This window comes from Drosophila arizonae, chromosome X, assembly GCF_054131065.1.
Source record: "Drosophila arizonae isolate 15081-1271.41 chromosome X, UAZ_ARI_1.0, whole genome shotgun sequence".
In the NCBI taxonomy this organism is placed as follows: Eukaryota; Metazoa; Arthropoda; class Insecta; order Diptera; family Drosophilidae; genus Drosophila; species Drosophila arizonae.
This window is the reverse complement of record NC_142927.1, coordinates 12,705,194-12,721,707: the sequence shown is the minus strand read 5'-3', so window position 1 is coordinate 12,721,707 and position 16,514 is coordinate 12,705,194. Positions and strand designations below refer to the sequence as shown.

At 39.2% G+C, this 16,514-nt stretch overlaps 3 protein-coding genes across 10 annotated transcripts; 2 read left to right on the top strand and 1 right to left on the bottom strand.

Annotated features, from left to right (window-relative positions):
• The first annotated feature begins 243 nt into the window (after positions 1-243).
• Klp10A (kinesin-like protein 10A) lies at positions 244-16,498 on the top strand. 8 transcript variants are annotated; one of them, XR_016271167.1, is made up of 6 exons: positions 3,099-3,358; positions 4,772-6,117; positions 8,874-9,120; positions 9,187-9,975; positions 12,916-13,047; positions 13,098-13,800. XR_016271167.1 is itself a non-coding variant. In XM_089474865.1 (5 exons), exons 2-5 carry the CDS (start codon positions 4,982-4,984, stop codon positions 14,248-14,250), a joined length of 2,490 nt encoding a protein of 829 aa, XP_089330991.1. In that variant the 5' UTR covers positions 244-437; positions 4,772-4,981; the 3' UTR covers positions 14,251-16,498. The 8 variants fall into 8 exon arrangements, 7 of the variants coding, with proteins under 7 accessions (XP_089330991.1, XP_017871899.1, XP_089330990.1 ...); XM_089474865.1 differs by lacking the exons at positions 3,099-3,358; positions 12,916-13,047; positions 13,098-13,800 and adding exons at positions 244-437; positions 13,933-16,498; XM_018016410.2 differs by lacking the exon at positions 13,098-13,800 and having other exon boundaries at positions 12,916-13,060.
• Positions 1,172-2,831, bottom strand: CDK2AP1 (CDK2-associated protein 1). Its single transcript, XM_018016459.2, has 2 exons — positions 2,674-2,831; positions 1,172-2,600 (listed from the first exon to the last, which is right to left on the bottom strand). Exon 2 carries the CDS (start codon positions 2,577-2,579, stop codon positions 1,674-1,676), a length of 906 nt encoding a protein of 301 aa, XP_017871948.1. The 5' UTR covers positions 2,580-2,600; positions 2,674-2,831; the 3' UTR covers positions 1,172-1,673.
• LOC149267901 (uncharacterized) lies at positions 9,982-12,909 on the top strand. Its single transcript, XM_089474875.1, has one exon. It carries the CDS (start codon positions 11,579-11,581, stop codon positions 12,623-12,625), a length of 1,047 nt encoding a protein of 348 aa, XP_089331001.1. The 5' UTR covers positions 9,982-11,578; the 3' UTR covers positions 12,626-12,909.
• Positions 16,499-16,514: the final 16 nt, after the last annotated feature.

The window sequence follows — 16,514 nt, the reverse complement described above, 5'->3', positions numbered from 1 at the left end:
GCGATTGCCACAATTTCGATAAGTTCTGTTAGATCGAATGGGCTCACTTTCGATAAGTTTTGATTGCATATTGCATGAATGCGCTAAAAAATACCGAATCACAAAAATGATTTAGGTAGCAAAGCTTCGATGTATTTTTGTCCAGTTTGGATATGTTTTTTTTTTTTTTTTTTTTTTTGAATGCCTAACGGATCATTTATTCATTGATTTAAATGTCATTTTCAGAACGCCTGAGCCCAAACGTCTGAGCTTCTATTTAGTTTCCATTGTAAATTCGTAAAGGAAATTACTTTTCATATTTTTTCATTTTTTACAAAAACAGAATTATTTCTTTTTAAATTTTTAACCGTAAATAAGTTTAGATTTGTACCAAAACAGATACAATTACCATTCAAATTATATCAACAAAATGTGTCTTGAGCGCAAGTCCTAAAGAGGTAAGTAGAAACTGTTATAATATATATTATTTGTGTTTTATTTTGTAAAAACCAAAAAAATCAGTTTATTCGATTCTTCGGCCTGGTATACACGCTTGAACTTATTATATATGCTCGTATATAGATATATCTGTATGTATATATATATGATTTGCAGACAGATCCGTACTCTATATAACAAATGTATATTATGCATATATGGGCATCTATATATATCTAAAATATCCGTGCAATTTGTCCTGATGTACTTACATACATATATATATATATATATATATATATATATATATATATATATATATATATATATATAGATATATGTATGTATGCATGTATGCATTTCGAGTGTCCTATTTAAAGCTGTACAACATCAACGTCTGGAACACACAATACACGCAGGTGAAACTTAGCCTAGGCTTATGCATATAGATATAGATATATATGCATATACATATATATTTATATATATGTATAGAAAATGTGAAGCTATTTGTGGCTCGCCTCAAATCTGTATACATGTGCGTACATGCACATGAATATGAGATATATACTTATATATATTGTATACTGTATATAACATACACACATACATATGTATATATATATAACCTGAGCTAGTCTAAACATTTTTAACTATGGTCCGACGGCAATCCTTTTGCCAGTTTTGTAGATCTTAAAAAGAAACAAAACCAAACAAAAATAATGCAAGAACTAAAATTAAAAACGAAAAAGAGTTAGAATTCGCTATTGTTTAATAATGAAATGTTATAATCATAATAATACACTTAAATAATAAGTCAAAGCAATAATCAGTTAAAGCTAACGAGCAGAGTCAATAACTCGCTATCCGCTACTTTAACTCGTTACTTTTAGCAGGCACAGTGAAAGCAAATATCATAGCCAAAACATCGACGGGCTTGAGCATGCTGTGTCTGGGGTCGATTTGGTCACGGATCGATCTCATATATAGACGACAACATTGCTCAAGGATCCATCGATTCATGAAATTGCAACGAAAAGAAATAGAAGAAAAAGTAAAGAATAGAATCGTCACAAGAGTCTGGTCACACTTAAATGCTAGATTCCTTTTCACCATGCCCATGTTGAGTGCGTGTCTTGTGTAGTGCAATGTAGAGTTCTCTGATTGTAGTGTAGTGTAGTGTAGTAATCTAGTGTAGTCTAGTGTGTAGCTTAATCGGGTGACTTTAGCTGCGGCATGCCGCACTCCTCCTCCTCTCATTGACGGGCCGCACGCTCCGTTTCCATGAGGCACTCGCGCACCAGGATACGGGCATGGACAATGCCACGCTTCAGTCGCTCCGTCGAGCTGCGCGATCCCGTATATGTGGGACGTATATCACGGCCCATCTCCTCGATCACGGTCAGCAGCTGGGCGTACTTGCTCAGGCCATTGCTGCCGACGCTGCCCGCTGTCGGCAGATTGGCGGTGGAGGTCAGCGGTGTGGTGATATTGGCCGACGTCTGGGTGGTCACCACTGCCGGCGATGTGGATGGGGGCGGGTATTTGAGCTGGGATTGTGTCAGATTCAGGCCGAGATTGAGGTTGACAGCATTCCCATTGCCATTTCCATTGCTGTTGCTGTTGATGTTATTATTGTTACTGTTGTTGTTGCTGTTCGTGCTGGTGCTGGAGAGATTACGTCCATTGCTGGCCGCTGCTATGTTGGCCAGGGATAGAGCCGCCGCCGCTGCTGCAGCGGCAGACGAAGCGGACGGTGTGGCAGTGGTGTTCGATTGCTTCTGGAGCAGGGCGAGCTGAGCCTGCAGAAATTGCGGCGAATATTGCAATGCGGCAACGGCGGCCGCAGCAGCTGCGGTGGCTGCAGCGCTGCTCGATGCGTTTCGATCACGTTTGCTGCCACCGCCACCGCCGCTGCTGCTGATGGCGTTGCTGTTGCCGCTGTTGTTCACATAGTCACTGTTGCTGGCAGCGCTGCCAGCGCTGGTGTTGCCGCCGCTGCGCGAATGATGTATAGCAGAGATTTGGATTTGTGGTTGCTGCTCGCGCTGTTCGCGCTGCTGCTGATAGTTGTAGAAGTTTTGCACCTGCGAGCGCGGTATTGGTGTCACTGTGACGTCACTTAGCTTCGATTCGACAGCCTGTATGTCCATGATGTCCATTCTGCTGCTTCGCTGCTGCTGCTATTGGTATTTCGCTAATATCAGTCAATTGCTAGTGCATGTCATTTAGTTAATTTTAATTGTTACTACTAACCGTATATGATTTGCAAATGACACTCGTTTTATGTTGTGCAAAATTTTTACGTTTAGATTTTTCGTTGCAATAATTTACGCTTTCTACGCACAAACAAATCTATTGCAACCACCACAAACAAACATGTACACAGGGTTAGTGTTTTTCCTGATATCGGCATATCGATATATACTCGTGTATGCACTTGTCATTCCATGAAATGCCTAGAAATACCAAAACATACCAGACGTCTTGTAAAGCAGCTGTTGCGCTTAAAGTTAGTTGAATTGACTTGAGTATGCATATGGAAAGACTTCTATTGCTAGTCTTTTTTAAAATGCTTTGAAAAAAATAATTGTAAAAATAATGTTTACTTTCGTTCAGTACGCATTTTATGTACTTATTTGATTTTAACGGACAGCCGTGTGTCGGCGCGCCAGTGCTGTAAAATACACGCTATGACTGGCTGGCACTAAAAGAAGAGAAGGAAAAAAAAAACAATGGCGAAGCAAACTCTGAACTAAAATTCTGTTGTTGACATCTGGTCGCTTTGTAAATTTATTTCGAACACACTCTTGTGATATCTAGTTGTGATTAATTCCAAAAAATATTAAAATCGAATCTTTTAGTAATTTTATGGATTGTGCTATTAAATAGTTTTTGAAGACGAAGCAGCGCGTGTGTTCAAATCAGCGAGTGTGTCGAGGTGAGCGTATATTACACGTTGTATTTGGTGCAACGCCATCCGCCGCCGCTGTTTCAGTCGGAGTCGCAGCAGAAACAGCAGAAGTTTAGCAAAATTACAATTTCATTTCCGCGTATATGATAGAGATATGCGTGTATGTATTTATGTGTGTGTTTGTTCGTGTGCATGTGCATGAAAGCCCTGATGGCCTGCGAAGCCCAATGTCTTTTGCTGCTGTCAATATGCATATGTATATGTGTGTGCGAATACGAATGTTTTTCTATGTGGGAGCCGCAGCCGTCAGCTACTGCATGACGTAAAGCTATTGCTACTGCTGCTGCTGTGGCCGCAACAACAGCGTAACAAGACATACAAACTATATACATATGTAGTTTATAGAGTGTGTGTGAGTGTATGTGTAATTAGCAACGTAAAGCTGCTGGCATTGATTAGCGGCTGTTTTGAGTGTTTTTGGCACTTTTACACGCGCCTTATATGCATATATGCAGGCATGCATGTATGAGAGAGCCTGCGTCTGTGTGGAAGTGTGCAAGTTACATATGTATGTGATGCGTGTGAGTTTGTGTCACTGTCGCTATGTGCCGCATACGTTAACAGTGTTGCACAACGCCGCTCTAAGTGCATGCAAAAATCAAATCGGCGCACAAATTACAATTGGGCAAAGCCTAACGCCGCGTCGCTGCATATAAATTTACAAACATACAAGCATATGTGTAGTTGTGAGTGTGTGTGTGTAGGAACTTATAAATCTGTGTATATATTTAAATGCATATGTCTGATTTTGTTGCTGTTATCGATAGCGAAGCGACAGTTGGGCATTTGAATTTTGTGTGAAAACATACACAAACACACGCACACGCACACATGCAAAGGCGCGCTGAACGACGCCGTTTATTTTGCGACCTCGACATAGAAGAAGCCAACACCAAAGCCAAAGCCAAAGCAGTAGTCATTCCGTAGCAGCGGCAGCAGCTAGGCGGCAAACAGCAGCAGCCATTTTTGATATATTGCTGTCTCGCTTCAGCATTTCGAACGTTGTTATTTGATTTTTAGTTTATTGTTGTTATTGTTGTTGGAAACCAGGCAGCAGCAGCAGCAGTTGATGTGAGTAAGCGTTGACTGCACTGTCACTGGAACACAACACTGAGCAGCATTTGACAATTTGCCTCATTTTCGACTTTTGTACGGACGAACACAGAAGCAAATAAAAAAAAAATATTTTTTATATATTTCCAAATTTATACAATTTAAAGTTCAAGAAAAACAAAATTAAATTGAACTAATTCAAAAAAAGTAATATCTTGCTTAACGGAGTTTACTCTAATATATAATAACAAAATTTATTTGTATGTGTGTTTACGTTTATAGATAATAATAATAATACTAATGTAAATATCTATTCTATCCATGCAGAGAAAGATCGAAAGGGAGAGTGAAGACGCACACACAATAATCGCGAATCTGGATTTGGATTTGATTCAACATAAACAACAACAGAAACAACATATATAAATCGCAGCAAGGTCTTTAGTATAAGCCTGAGCAAGTATTAAATACATACATCAACACAAACAAACAAGAAGAAGACGAACATCATCATCTACAACTGTAAGACCATTATCAATGGACATGATCAACATCGGACAGAGCGTTAAGATCAAACGCACCGACGGCCGCGTCCATGGTGCCGTTGTATCCAAACTGAATCCATCGGCACGCTGCATCACCGTCGAGTGGTATGAGCGCGGCGAGACAAAGGGCAAGGAGGTGGAGCTAGAGGCCATACTCTCACTGAATCCAGAGTTGGCCATGGGCGATCCCAATGAAATGCATCACACAGCGCCGGAGCCCAAAAAGCAGGCCACAGCCCCCAACAATCTCTCACGCAATCCCACACAGTCGGCCATTGGCGGCGGCAGCACCGGAGGCGGCGGCGGTGGCAGTGGCGGCAGCTCAACTGCACGTATGACCATGACCGGCACACAGCTGAACAAGATCAGCGAGGCTAGCAATCGCGAGATGGGCGCACAGTTGGGCACAAGCCAGAGCGTTGGCAACATGACCTCCGGCTCGGTGGGCGCCAGCAACAATAGCAGCAGCGTCGGGGCCACGGGCGGTATGATGCGGCCCCGTTATGCGCACATGCAGCTCAATAGCAATGCACAGACGCGCATCGCATCGGCGGTGTCCAGCAACAGCAACAGCAACAATTTGATGAACGAGCGCACCTCGATAACGGCAGCAACGGCGGCCGCCTCAGCTGCAGCTGCTGCTGCGGGTGGCGGCGGCGGCGGCGGCAGCAGCACCACAAACAACTCGAATAACTCAACAGCTGCCGGCGCTCGTCGCAGCCACGCCCTGAAGGAGGTGGAGCGTTTGAAGGAGAATCGCGAGAAGCGTCGCGCTCGCCAGGCCGAGATCAAGGAGGAGAAGGTGGCACTGATGAATCAGGATCCAGGAAATCCCAATTGGGAGACAGCACAAATGATACGCGAGTATCAGAATACCCTGGAATTTGTGCCGCTATTGGATGGCCAAGTGGTCGACGATCATCAGATTACAGTCTGTGTGCGCAAGCGTCCGCTCAGCCGCAAAGAGATCAATCGCAAGGAGATTGACGTCATATCCGTGCCGCGCAAGGATATGCTCATGGTCCACGAGCCGCGCAACAAGGTCGACCTAACCAAATTCCTCGAGAATCACAAATTCCGTTTCGACTACGCGTTCAACGATACGTGCGACAATGCTATGGTCTACAAGTGAGTACCGAATCTCTCTAGAATTATATAGTATATATATCTAGCTTATAGAATATGTATTAGCATATAGAATATGCATTATTTATATGATTTAAAATAGTCCGATAAGAACATTCGAATTGGTCTTGGGGGAACAGGGCAATAGCTTTTGAGGATACAGGTTAAATATCATTTAGAGCTAAATATTTATCATGTAAAGCTAAAACCAAATAAATAATTAACATAATTATGTAGATAAAGGCCATATTTTAGACCTCAGGATTCGTTAAAGCTGAACTGATTTAAAAAAAAAAGATATGTTCTTCTTTTCAATAATTCCATTTTATTTTATTTTTAAACAATTTCAAAAATTCTTTTTACAAATTTCAATATAGCTTTAATTTAGCTATGATATTCCTAAAAATTTAACTATATATATATTTTTTTAAATATTTTATATTTTATAAAAACCTTTTTTTTATTAAAAAAATTTTTTTAAATTAGTTTTACCGTTTAAAAATCGGTCCTCAACTTTTTAGTCTTTTATGTGATATTTATTTATATATAATCTTATGATTATTGATTTATTTTATTTTTTATATTTTTTAACACTATTTTTTTTTTTTTTTTTTTTTTTTTTTTTTCATAATCCCTCTTTAAAAAAGAAGTCACATCTTCGATTCTTGTCATTTATCAAATAATATCAAATATCAACTTGTCTATCATATTCGTTTCTATGCCAATAGTTTCTGGCTCAGTTCAAGTAAATATAACTTTTAAGCGCATCGCATTTAATATATCGCATACAGTTGCCATAGAAACCATCTCGGGTTCCCTATGATATAAAATAAAACAACCATTTCCATTGATTAATCATATACGAGTTCAGATATAACAAACATATTTCGGTTGATCTGCAAATTAATTTGCTTTTGCATTGAGCTTGGCGTATGTGATGTCTCGCTTTATCCTGTGGCTGTCCTTCTCTAGCAGATGGCAAGTAATGCGAACAGCTGTGCGTTCTTCTTATTGTAACTGTTGTTATTTTTGTTGTTGCGTTGGCGACACACGAAATGCGCACAAGTTCAGCTCAATAGCAATAGCAACAGCAACTGACTCACAGAGAGGCTCTCACACAGGCAAACGTATCGCACACATGCACGCACACTTGCTTAGTTAAACCGTTCGCTCCCGAAATAGCCAAGCTGTGCCATTCTTCTTGTTGCTGTCTTTCTTCTCGTTGTCGTCGTTGTTGTTGTTTTTGTTGGTGTATGACTAAACGCAAAAAGCAACTCCATCTGTTTAGTCTGTCCGCCCGTTCGTCTGTTCGTCTGTTCGTTTGTATGTCTGTCCATTTGCCTTCTCGCTCGGTCGGTCGGTCATTCGTTTTGTGTTTCGTTTCGTTTAAATTCGCCTCAATGAACTTGGCCGCGTCTCGGCTTTGATTTCTCATCGAAGACGCCGAGCAAAGTAACTGGACACTGGCTACTGACTGAGGCAGAGGGCATATTGGGCTGGCTGCAGAATTTGTTCGCATGTATTAATGCGCTGCCGAAGAGCGAGCGTATTGCGCAGTCAGTCAGTGACACATGCGTTTATTTTGGGTGTTCTTTTTGTTTGCTTCTTTCTCTGCTGCTGCTCAGTTCAAAAAGTAACCGTCGTCACAGCATTTTTTTTTCCCAAGTGAATGAATTAAAGCTCATTTCATTTCTTACTTTGTATCTGTCTCTGTCTCTGTCTCGCCTGGGCGGATTAAATGGGGCTTTCGATTATAGCTGCTGTCGACTTCCCCTCTCTTTCTGCCCCTTTGCACTCGTCTGCCTTTGGCACACATTTCTAATGCCGCTTCCTTCCGGCTTTTTGCGCATGAGTCAATGGCATTAAAAACTGCTGCGCCACGTACCTAAACTACGGTGAAATTTAATCATCGAATGTGATAAGCGCAGCCGTGTGAGTTTCTGTGTGTGTGTGTTTGTGTGTTTACAGCTGTTTAATTATAGCCACAAACCACATTACGATATTGTGTTATGCCTAAATAAATATATTGCATAGATTATAATTTTTATTGATTCAATTTGTTTATATTTAACTATTATTTGATATTTACTTTTTATAGCTTTAATTTACGAATGCCAAAAATGTTTGCAATGCTTTAAATTTGTAGTATAGATAGCACTATCATAGCATGGAAGGCATATAGCTTCCAATTAACAGATATTTATGGTGTCTTATAGTACATAAAACACTATGGATGGGATTTTTCATTGCTTGAGAAGGTATATGACAGTACATTTGGCGTTTAGATTTGATTATAGAAATATGTACATATTTTCAGGTATCCTTATAATAAAATGTAGTTTAAATTCTTACAATTGATCAAAGAGCTACAATCATGATTAGTTCTAAGCCAATTTTTATGCAAGCTTAACGTTTTAGAATTTTCATAAACTTAACGAAGAAAGACCTGTTAATAAAGAGCAACTTTCTGCTAAATATTTTGATATTAGGGGAAACCCTTTTCATCATATGACAAGATATAGCTGAACATAAACTTAATGAATAGGAAAACAAAATTCGAACATTTTAAGAATGTTAGTTTTAAGCATGAATGGTTTTAAATAAACTTAACGAAGGATTTCGATGTAGGATTACAGATTGTAGGATAGATAAGAAAATTTGTACTAACTCCTAGCTAAATTTTATTATATCGATTCATATACTATATAATGATGTATAAATAAATTATACTAAAACTTATGCACATCTCTATTTTCCAGATACACTGCTAAACCTTTGGTCAAGACAATTTTCGAGGGGGGTATGGCCACATGCTTCGCTTATGGACAGACTGGATCGGGAAAAACACACACGATGGGTGGTGAATTCAATGGAAAGGTGCAGGACTGCAAGAACGGCATCTATGCCATGGCCGCCAAGGATGTCTTCGTCACACTCAACGGGCCCCGCTATCGCTCGCTGAATTTGGTCGTTTCGGCCAGTTTCTTTGAAATATACAGCGGCAAGGTGAACATATATATATACATATATCTCTCAGATAGTCGGCTAGATATTAATATCGTATCGTTGCAGGTCTTTGATTTGCTCGCTGATAAGCAAAAGCTGCGCGTTCTGGAGGATGGCAAGCAACAGGTACAGGTCGTCGGCCTCACTGAAAAGGTGGTCGACAGCGTCGAAGAGGTACTGAAACTCATACAGCACGGCAATGCGGCACGAACTTCTGGCCAAACGTCGGCCAATTCAAATTCATCGCGCTCGCATGCCGTATTTCAAATTGTATTGCGTCCCATGGGCAGCAGCAAAATTCATGGCAAATTCTCATTCATTGACCTGGCGGGCAATGAGCGTGGCGTGGACACATCATCGGCGGATCGCCAGACCCGCATGGAGGGCGCCGAAATCAATAAGTCACTGCTCGCACTGAAGGAGTGCATCCGTGCGTTGGGCAAACAGTCGGCACATTTGCCATTCCGTGTCTCCAAGCTGACGCAGGTGCTGCGTGATTCTTTCATTGGGGAGAAGAGCAAGACGTGCATGATTGCCATGATATCGCCGGGCTTGAGCAGTTGCGAGCATACATTGAACACATTACGCTACGCGGATCGTGTCAAGGAGCTGGTGGTGAAGGATGTGGCCGAGATCGGGCATGGTGACTGTGAGCCCATCGACATGGACGAGGAGGAGGAGGTCGAGGAGCAACAGCTGGCCGAACATGGCGTTAACATGGCCCAGCAGTCGGCCCATCATCATCACCACCATCAGCATCAGCAATCGCTGCAGCGCGGCCACAACAACAATAACAACAATAGCAAGAACGGAAATGCCGCCAACATGGATCTGGCCATGCTTAGTTCGCTGAGCGTAAGTATATCCCTCTCCGAATATTGTGACACCAGCTGGCGGCCTGGCCGTCATGCATGCCCCAAGCCACAGTTCTTCCTCTTCCCCCACATCGTTTTTAGTATATGGTTTAAGCATAATTTAGTCATTAAGCATAAGCTAGTTGTATTAGTTGTTAGTTGTTACGGCATTTAAGTTAGACTAGTTATTAGCTGTTTATATTGTAAGATTTAGTTTATTGTTAAGTTGAAGTAATTTCCGCCAGATGGCGTGTTAGCATATTACATATTTCCTATTGATAAGAATTTGCTATAGAGTAACGAAAGTTTATACAAATCGTAGCAATTGGCGCTGCCTTATTACTACTCTGATAATTGATACTAGACTTCAGCTTAAATGTCGCCGACATGCGCTAATTTCCGCCAGATGGCGTAAATAGAAATATCATAATTATATATACAAAATATATTATAGGACTTCTGTTATGATTTAATGCCATAATTTAGCGTAGTTCATATTACTACAACTAACATTTCATAGAGGAATTTAAATTTTAAATCTAAAGATATTTCTTTATATTATATAGATATTTTTTTATAGATGTATGTGAATTTGTGATATGTTTTTCTTTCTAACAAAAACTTAAAGCCCAGCTCGGGCGCTTTCTAAACTCCCTATTTTTCCACCACCAGATGGCGTATATATCTATTTAAACAGCACTTGCAACATCCGCCAGATGGCGTTTTAGCTAGTCCCATTTCAATATTATATACCACTTAGATCTCTACTATCTCTGCTCTCTATACTGCCTGATATTGATGCCTCTGGAGATGGTTGCGCATGATATCCGCCAGATGGCGTGTTAGCTAGTCCCGTTTCAATATTGTATATAATGTAGCAATAACTAATTCTTAGATCTCTACGATCTGCTCCATTGTCCCATATTGCTGTCTCTATAGATAGTTGCGTGGGATTTCCGCCAGATGGCGTTTTAGCTAATCCCGTCTCAATATACATAATATAGCAATAACTAATTCTTAGATCTCTACGATTTGATCTCTCATTTTTCGTATTGCTGTCTCTGTAGATAGTTGCGTGCGATTTCCGCCAGATGGCGTTTTAGCTAATCCCGTCTCAATATATATAATATAGCAATAACTAATTCTTAGATCTCTACGATTTGATCTCTCATTTTTCGTATAGCTGTCTCTGTAGATAGTTGCGTGCGATTTCCGCCAGATGGCGTTTTAGCTAGTCCTAATTCAATATTATATACAATCAAATCCTCCCTCCACCTTTGCTCAAAATTCAAATGTCGACAAATGATTTCAACCGGATAAAGTAGCCATAGAGAAAACTGTCAGGGAGACGTCGATCTGGCATAGGTGTTTGGAATTCAGTTTCATTGTAAGTCGAGTAGTCACACAAGTCACAACAAAACCGAGAGACATACACTATTGTGTAGCAGAAAACATTTAGTAAATATTCAATACCCAAGCGATTAGCAGCATTGGCATTGGCCATCTTCGAGTGAGTCTCCAGCTGAATTCATTCCTCCTGCTTTGTGTGTGGTTGTGAGATCATCTGTCATCTTTGTGTGTGCGTCCGTGGACAAGGCCATCAAATGCAGCGCGCGACCAAGAACAAGTGTAGCAGCAGCCTCCTGCAGGCCGGCAGCAACATCAGGTGCACTAACACACCGCGTACAGCACGCGGTGGTGCAGCAGGAGTCGCAGCAGGAGTCGCAGCTGTTGGAGCCGGCACAGGCGGTGTCGCAGCTGGACCAAAGACTAACCAAGCCAAGGCTCACGATGCTGGCAAGAAGCCTCAAGTGGCACAGCGCATGAGCGTCGAAGCGATGCGTGCAGCAGGAAATGCAGCAGCTGCTGCAGCAGCCAAGCAGCGTCAAATCGCAGCCGAGGCAGCAGCCATCAAACGCCAGTCGGCATCGGCCCTGGCCAGGAACCGTGGACGCAATGCATCCACAGTGAAGCTGGGAGGAGCAGCTGGAGTGGCTGGACCATCATCAGGAGTGGGCACAGCAGCAGCAGCCACAAGTGCCCGTAACAGCGTCAAGGGTGGTCGTGCCAACCAAGAGGCCAAGCCGAAGCTGACTCGCAACCAGGATGTCCATGGCAAGCAGTTGACCAAGAAGCAGCCACAGGCGCAGCAGCCGCAGCCGCTGCCTCGGCCACCGCCGCCGTCGCCAGTTGCAAAGAAGTTGAAGAATCCAAAGCCCGAGCTGAGCTATCCGCAGCCGAGTTTCATGGGCCCGGACGAGGGGCAGGTGCTGACCAAGCCGCGACGCGCCTACAACACACTGAAGCGTTTCTTTGTGCCGCTGCTGAAGCTGACCACGCCGCTCGACTTCCAGCAGCTGCGTCCGGCCGGGCAGCGCTATCTGCAGAAGCTGCAGCGCGACCAGGCAGACGAGGAGCGCAGCAAGGCCGAGATGCGCCATTTGGTGGAGGCAACGCGCTCGCTGCTGCCGCAGTGGCTGCCCCTGGATGAGCTGGTGCCGCCGCCGCCGGAGTTTGCTGACAAAAACGAAGAGGATCACAATGCCTGGAGATATCGCATCAATCGCACAGACACCGTTACTTTGTGCAGTTTCCCAACACTGGAGCGACAGATGCTGGTGCGCGAATACGCCGGACATCTGCAGTCATAGGAGAGGCGCCACGCTGTCAATCCGTGTGCTTGTGTGCCTGTGTGTGCGTGTGGGAGAGAGTGATCCTCTCTCTGTGTATGTGTGTGTATAGCTAGTTCACAGTTAGTTTCCATTCGATTTAGCCTTGTCACGTCCGCTTGTCAATGTCGTTCAGTCTGCTCTCTTTCTACCTCTCCCTGTCTCTCCTCCTCTCCTCCTTTCCTATCTTCTTTTTTCCCCTGCCACACAATTTCTGTTCCTTCTCCTATTCCTCTTTGCTCAATTTCATCACTGCCTATTTCTATCGCTAGATCCGTAACCGCCCCAAACCGCCAAAGCCGATGGTCAATCGCCAAACTCGAAGCCGCTCAGCAACAAGGCCATAAATATGTACACATATATCTTAACTATCTATATCTATAAATGTGTGTGTGTATATATATGCATGTATATATATATCTATATATGTTTGGCTTAATATATAGATATATATACACATATATATAAAAATAATAGCAAAGACATACCGAAAAAACCAAAAACAAAATCTTTAATATATAGAAAAATGGATATAGATATAGGATGTATATGTATCTTTGTATATATGTATATATATAGACAACGATATTGACATATGTACATATATCCCTGTATATCCATAGAAAATGATGTAGATCCTCTATGTCTGTATATAACTATATAGAAAGGGAAAGATATATCTATATCATTTTCATTGTATATACGCCATATATATATATGCATATAGAACTCTTTAAAGCTGGCCCATTCAAAATTCTGGAGGGGGAAACTAACGCACCGGCCAGCCCAATCAAAGTCTGACCCAAATCGAGCGAGATAGATATATATATATATATATATCTTATCAACTTTGACAAGCGGAGTAACCAAATTGCATCCATTTCTAGCGTAGTGTGTTTGTATGTATAGATATGTATATATATATATATATATATATATATATATATATATATATATATATATATATATATATATATATATATATATATATATATATTTATGTCAATATACATGTACAATATATTGCAATGTATATCCCATTTGTATATCATATATATATAAATATATATATATATATGCATATCTATCTGTTTGTATATGCAGCGAATGTTAAAATGTTTTGTTAATAATCAATAAAAGATTGGCATTCATTTCAACCATAAGTCTAATTACTAAGATCAGAATAATCATAATCATAAGTAATATAGCATATAGGGATATCATATAACATGCATGCTCACATCCTGCCATATCCATATCTATATCAATACCGTCAATGGATTTTGCAGGAACATGAAATGTCCGAGGAGCTGATCGTACAGCATCAGGCTATCGATGATCTGCAACAGACCGAGGAAATGGTCGTTGAATATCATCGCAGCGTGAACGCTACACTGGAGAATTTCCTAGCCGAATCGAAGGCCTTGTATGATTTGACCAACTATGTGGATTACGATCAGGATGCGTATTGTAAGCGTGGCGAGACAATGTTCTCGACCCTATTAGATATTGCCATACAGTGTCGCGATATGATGGCCGAATATCGTGCCAAATTGGCCAAGGAGGAGATGTTGTCCTGTAACTTTAAGCCAACCAATAAGCGTTAAACACAACACACTCACACACACACACACACAGAACAACAACAACAACAACAGCAACAAGAGCAACAAAAGCAGCAGCAGCAACAACACCACAAAGAACAACAATAACAACAACAGCTATGTCAGTTATATAGTATTTTTTCATTAACTTTTTTCTTTTTTTTTTTTAATTTTTTGTAACGCCCCGCATTAACTTGTTTATTCAAAATTTTGAGTCAACAAATAATATCCTAGCCTGACATATGTTGTTAACTGGCCAAGCACACACACACACATACACCAACACACATGCAACGGCAACACACACGAACAACTTTTCCCTATGCAAAAATTCGTTTTTGTTTTCGTTCCATTTTATTATTTTTATTTTTATTTTTAATTTATTTATTCAATATTTTCTTTTTTTTATTATTATTATTTATGTTAACTTTCATTTATCGGGGCATTGTTTCAACTGCACAACAATAATAATAATAATAATAAAAAGCAAACCAAACAAAACAAAAAACTTTCAAAAAGTCAAAAAAATCGAATTTTGCATTCATTTGAATAAACGTTAAAGACTTCACACGTTATGCAACACTGAAAAACCACACACACACATGAGCGAGCAGCAAGGACCATCCGCAACTCCAGCTGCAGTATTTTTTGTTTTTTTTTTTGCTCTTGAAATATTTTGCGCTCTCGCTCACACACATGGCAGTAGTACGTTCATAAAATAGTAGTGCGACTACGGACTAAATGTTAGGAAAAATACTAGTAACAACAACTAAGTGAATAGCAATATATGTTAATAAATTGTTTGAAAAACATTTTGAACTGTTTTTTTTTTTTTTTGTTCAACATTTAGTGCTAAGACGCACTATTATTTTTATGAACGGTGTTTACATATATTCAGATATATTTGGAACAGTATATATAAATTACAACTAGATCAAAATGTGTGTGATTTTTTGCTTTCCTCTCTTAGTTTCGTGTCAAAAAAGACATTTATTTTATACATAAACAAAAACGACTAAACACATAATTTATATATACATATATAAACTAAAAAAAAGAAGAGAAAAAAAACACAACTAACTATGAGATTCCATTCATTAATTTTCTTGCTGTCTGATTACATTTAAAACTATTTAATATTTACAAAATGTATTTATTAAAAAAACAAAAAAAAAAAAAAAAAAAAACAAAAAAAAAAAAATAGAAAACAAAAGCAAAAAACAAAAAACAAAAAAATGGCCACAAACTGTATTTAATTTGTATTAATTTATTAAAAAATAACAAATCGCACCAAAATCAATTACGTATTTCTAAAAAATATTTGTTACTTCAATTAAATATAGAAAAAAAAAAATAGATTTTTTAAAAAAATATATTAAACTCATTTTTTTTTTTTTGCTTAGCTTTAGTTGTTGATGCAAAGAATTTATGGAGACGTCAAACTTTTCCAGTCGATCTTCATTTTATATATATATTCTACAAAAGAAAAACAAGCTATACATAACTCTGTCTCTCTCTATAGGTCTTTTAGATCTGTAGATCTATTTAAGCAACGACTTTTGGCAAAGGGAAAGAAAATCACTTTTTAAGTGCAGTTGAAGAGAACGTTTTTTTTTTTATTTTAATAAATTTCTTATGCATTTCTTGTTTAGCATTATATATATATATATATATATATATATATATATATATATATATATATATATATATATAGTTATTTACTAATATTTATTTTATATTTAATGCTTATCTAACAAAGACGATAAAAGACACTGAAGAAAAAAATTAAACAAAACTAAATAAAAACTGCTTTTAAGAGTAAACAACAAAATAAACAAATTTAAATGGCAGATCTGTTGTAGCTTATCTGTGCTTTCACCTAAGACAATTAACCAAAATTCCCCGCCCAAAAAACGAAAAACAAATGTTTAAACAAATTAATTAAATTCTGTTATTGCATTTCTCTTAAGAAAATGGGCAGAAACAGGTCCTACTTACTATAAATATAAAAAAAAAAAAAAAACAAAAAATGAAAAAAGGAAAACTAATAGATTTTTTTTAAATCCGCAGAAAAACATGTTTTAAACAATTTAAATAAATGAAAAAGTGTGCTTCGATATTACGCAGTATAAAAACAAAAAAAGAAACTAAAAATTAATTTAAAAAGTTAGGAATCTGACTCTAATAATGTATTATTAAATATAAATATTAATTTATATTGTAATAAAACTGAATGTAAACAAAAGCAAAATGGTTTAGTAATTATT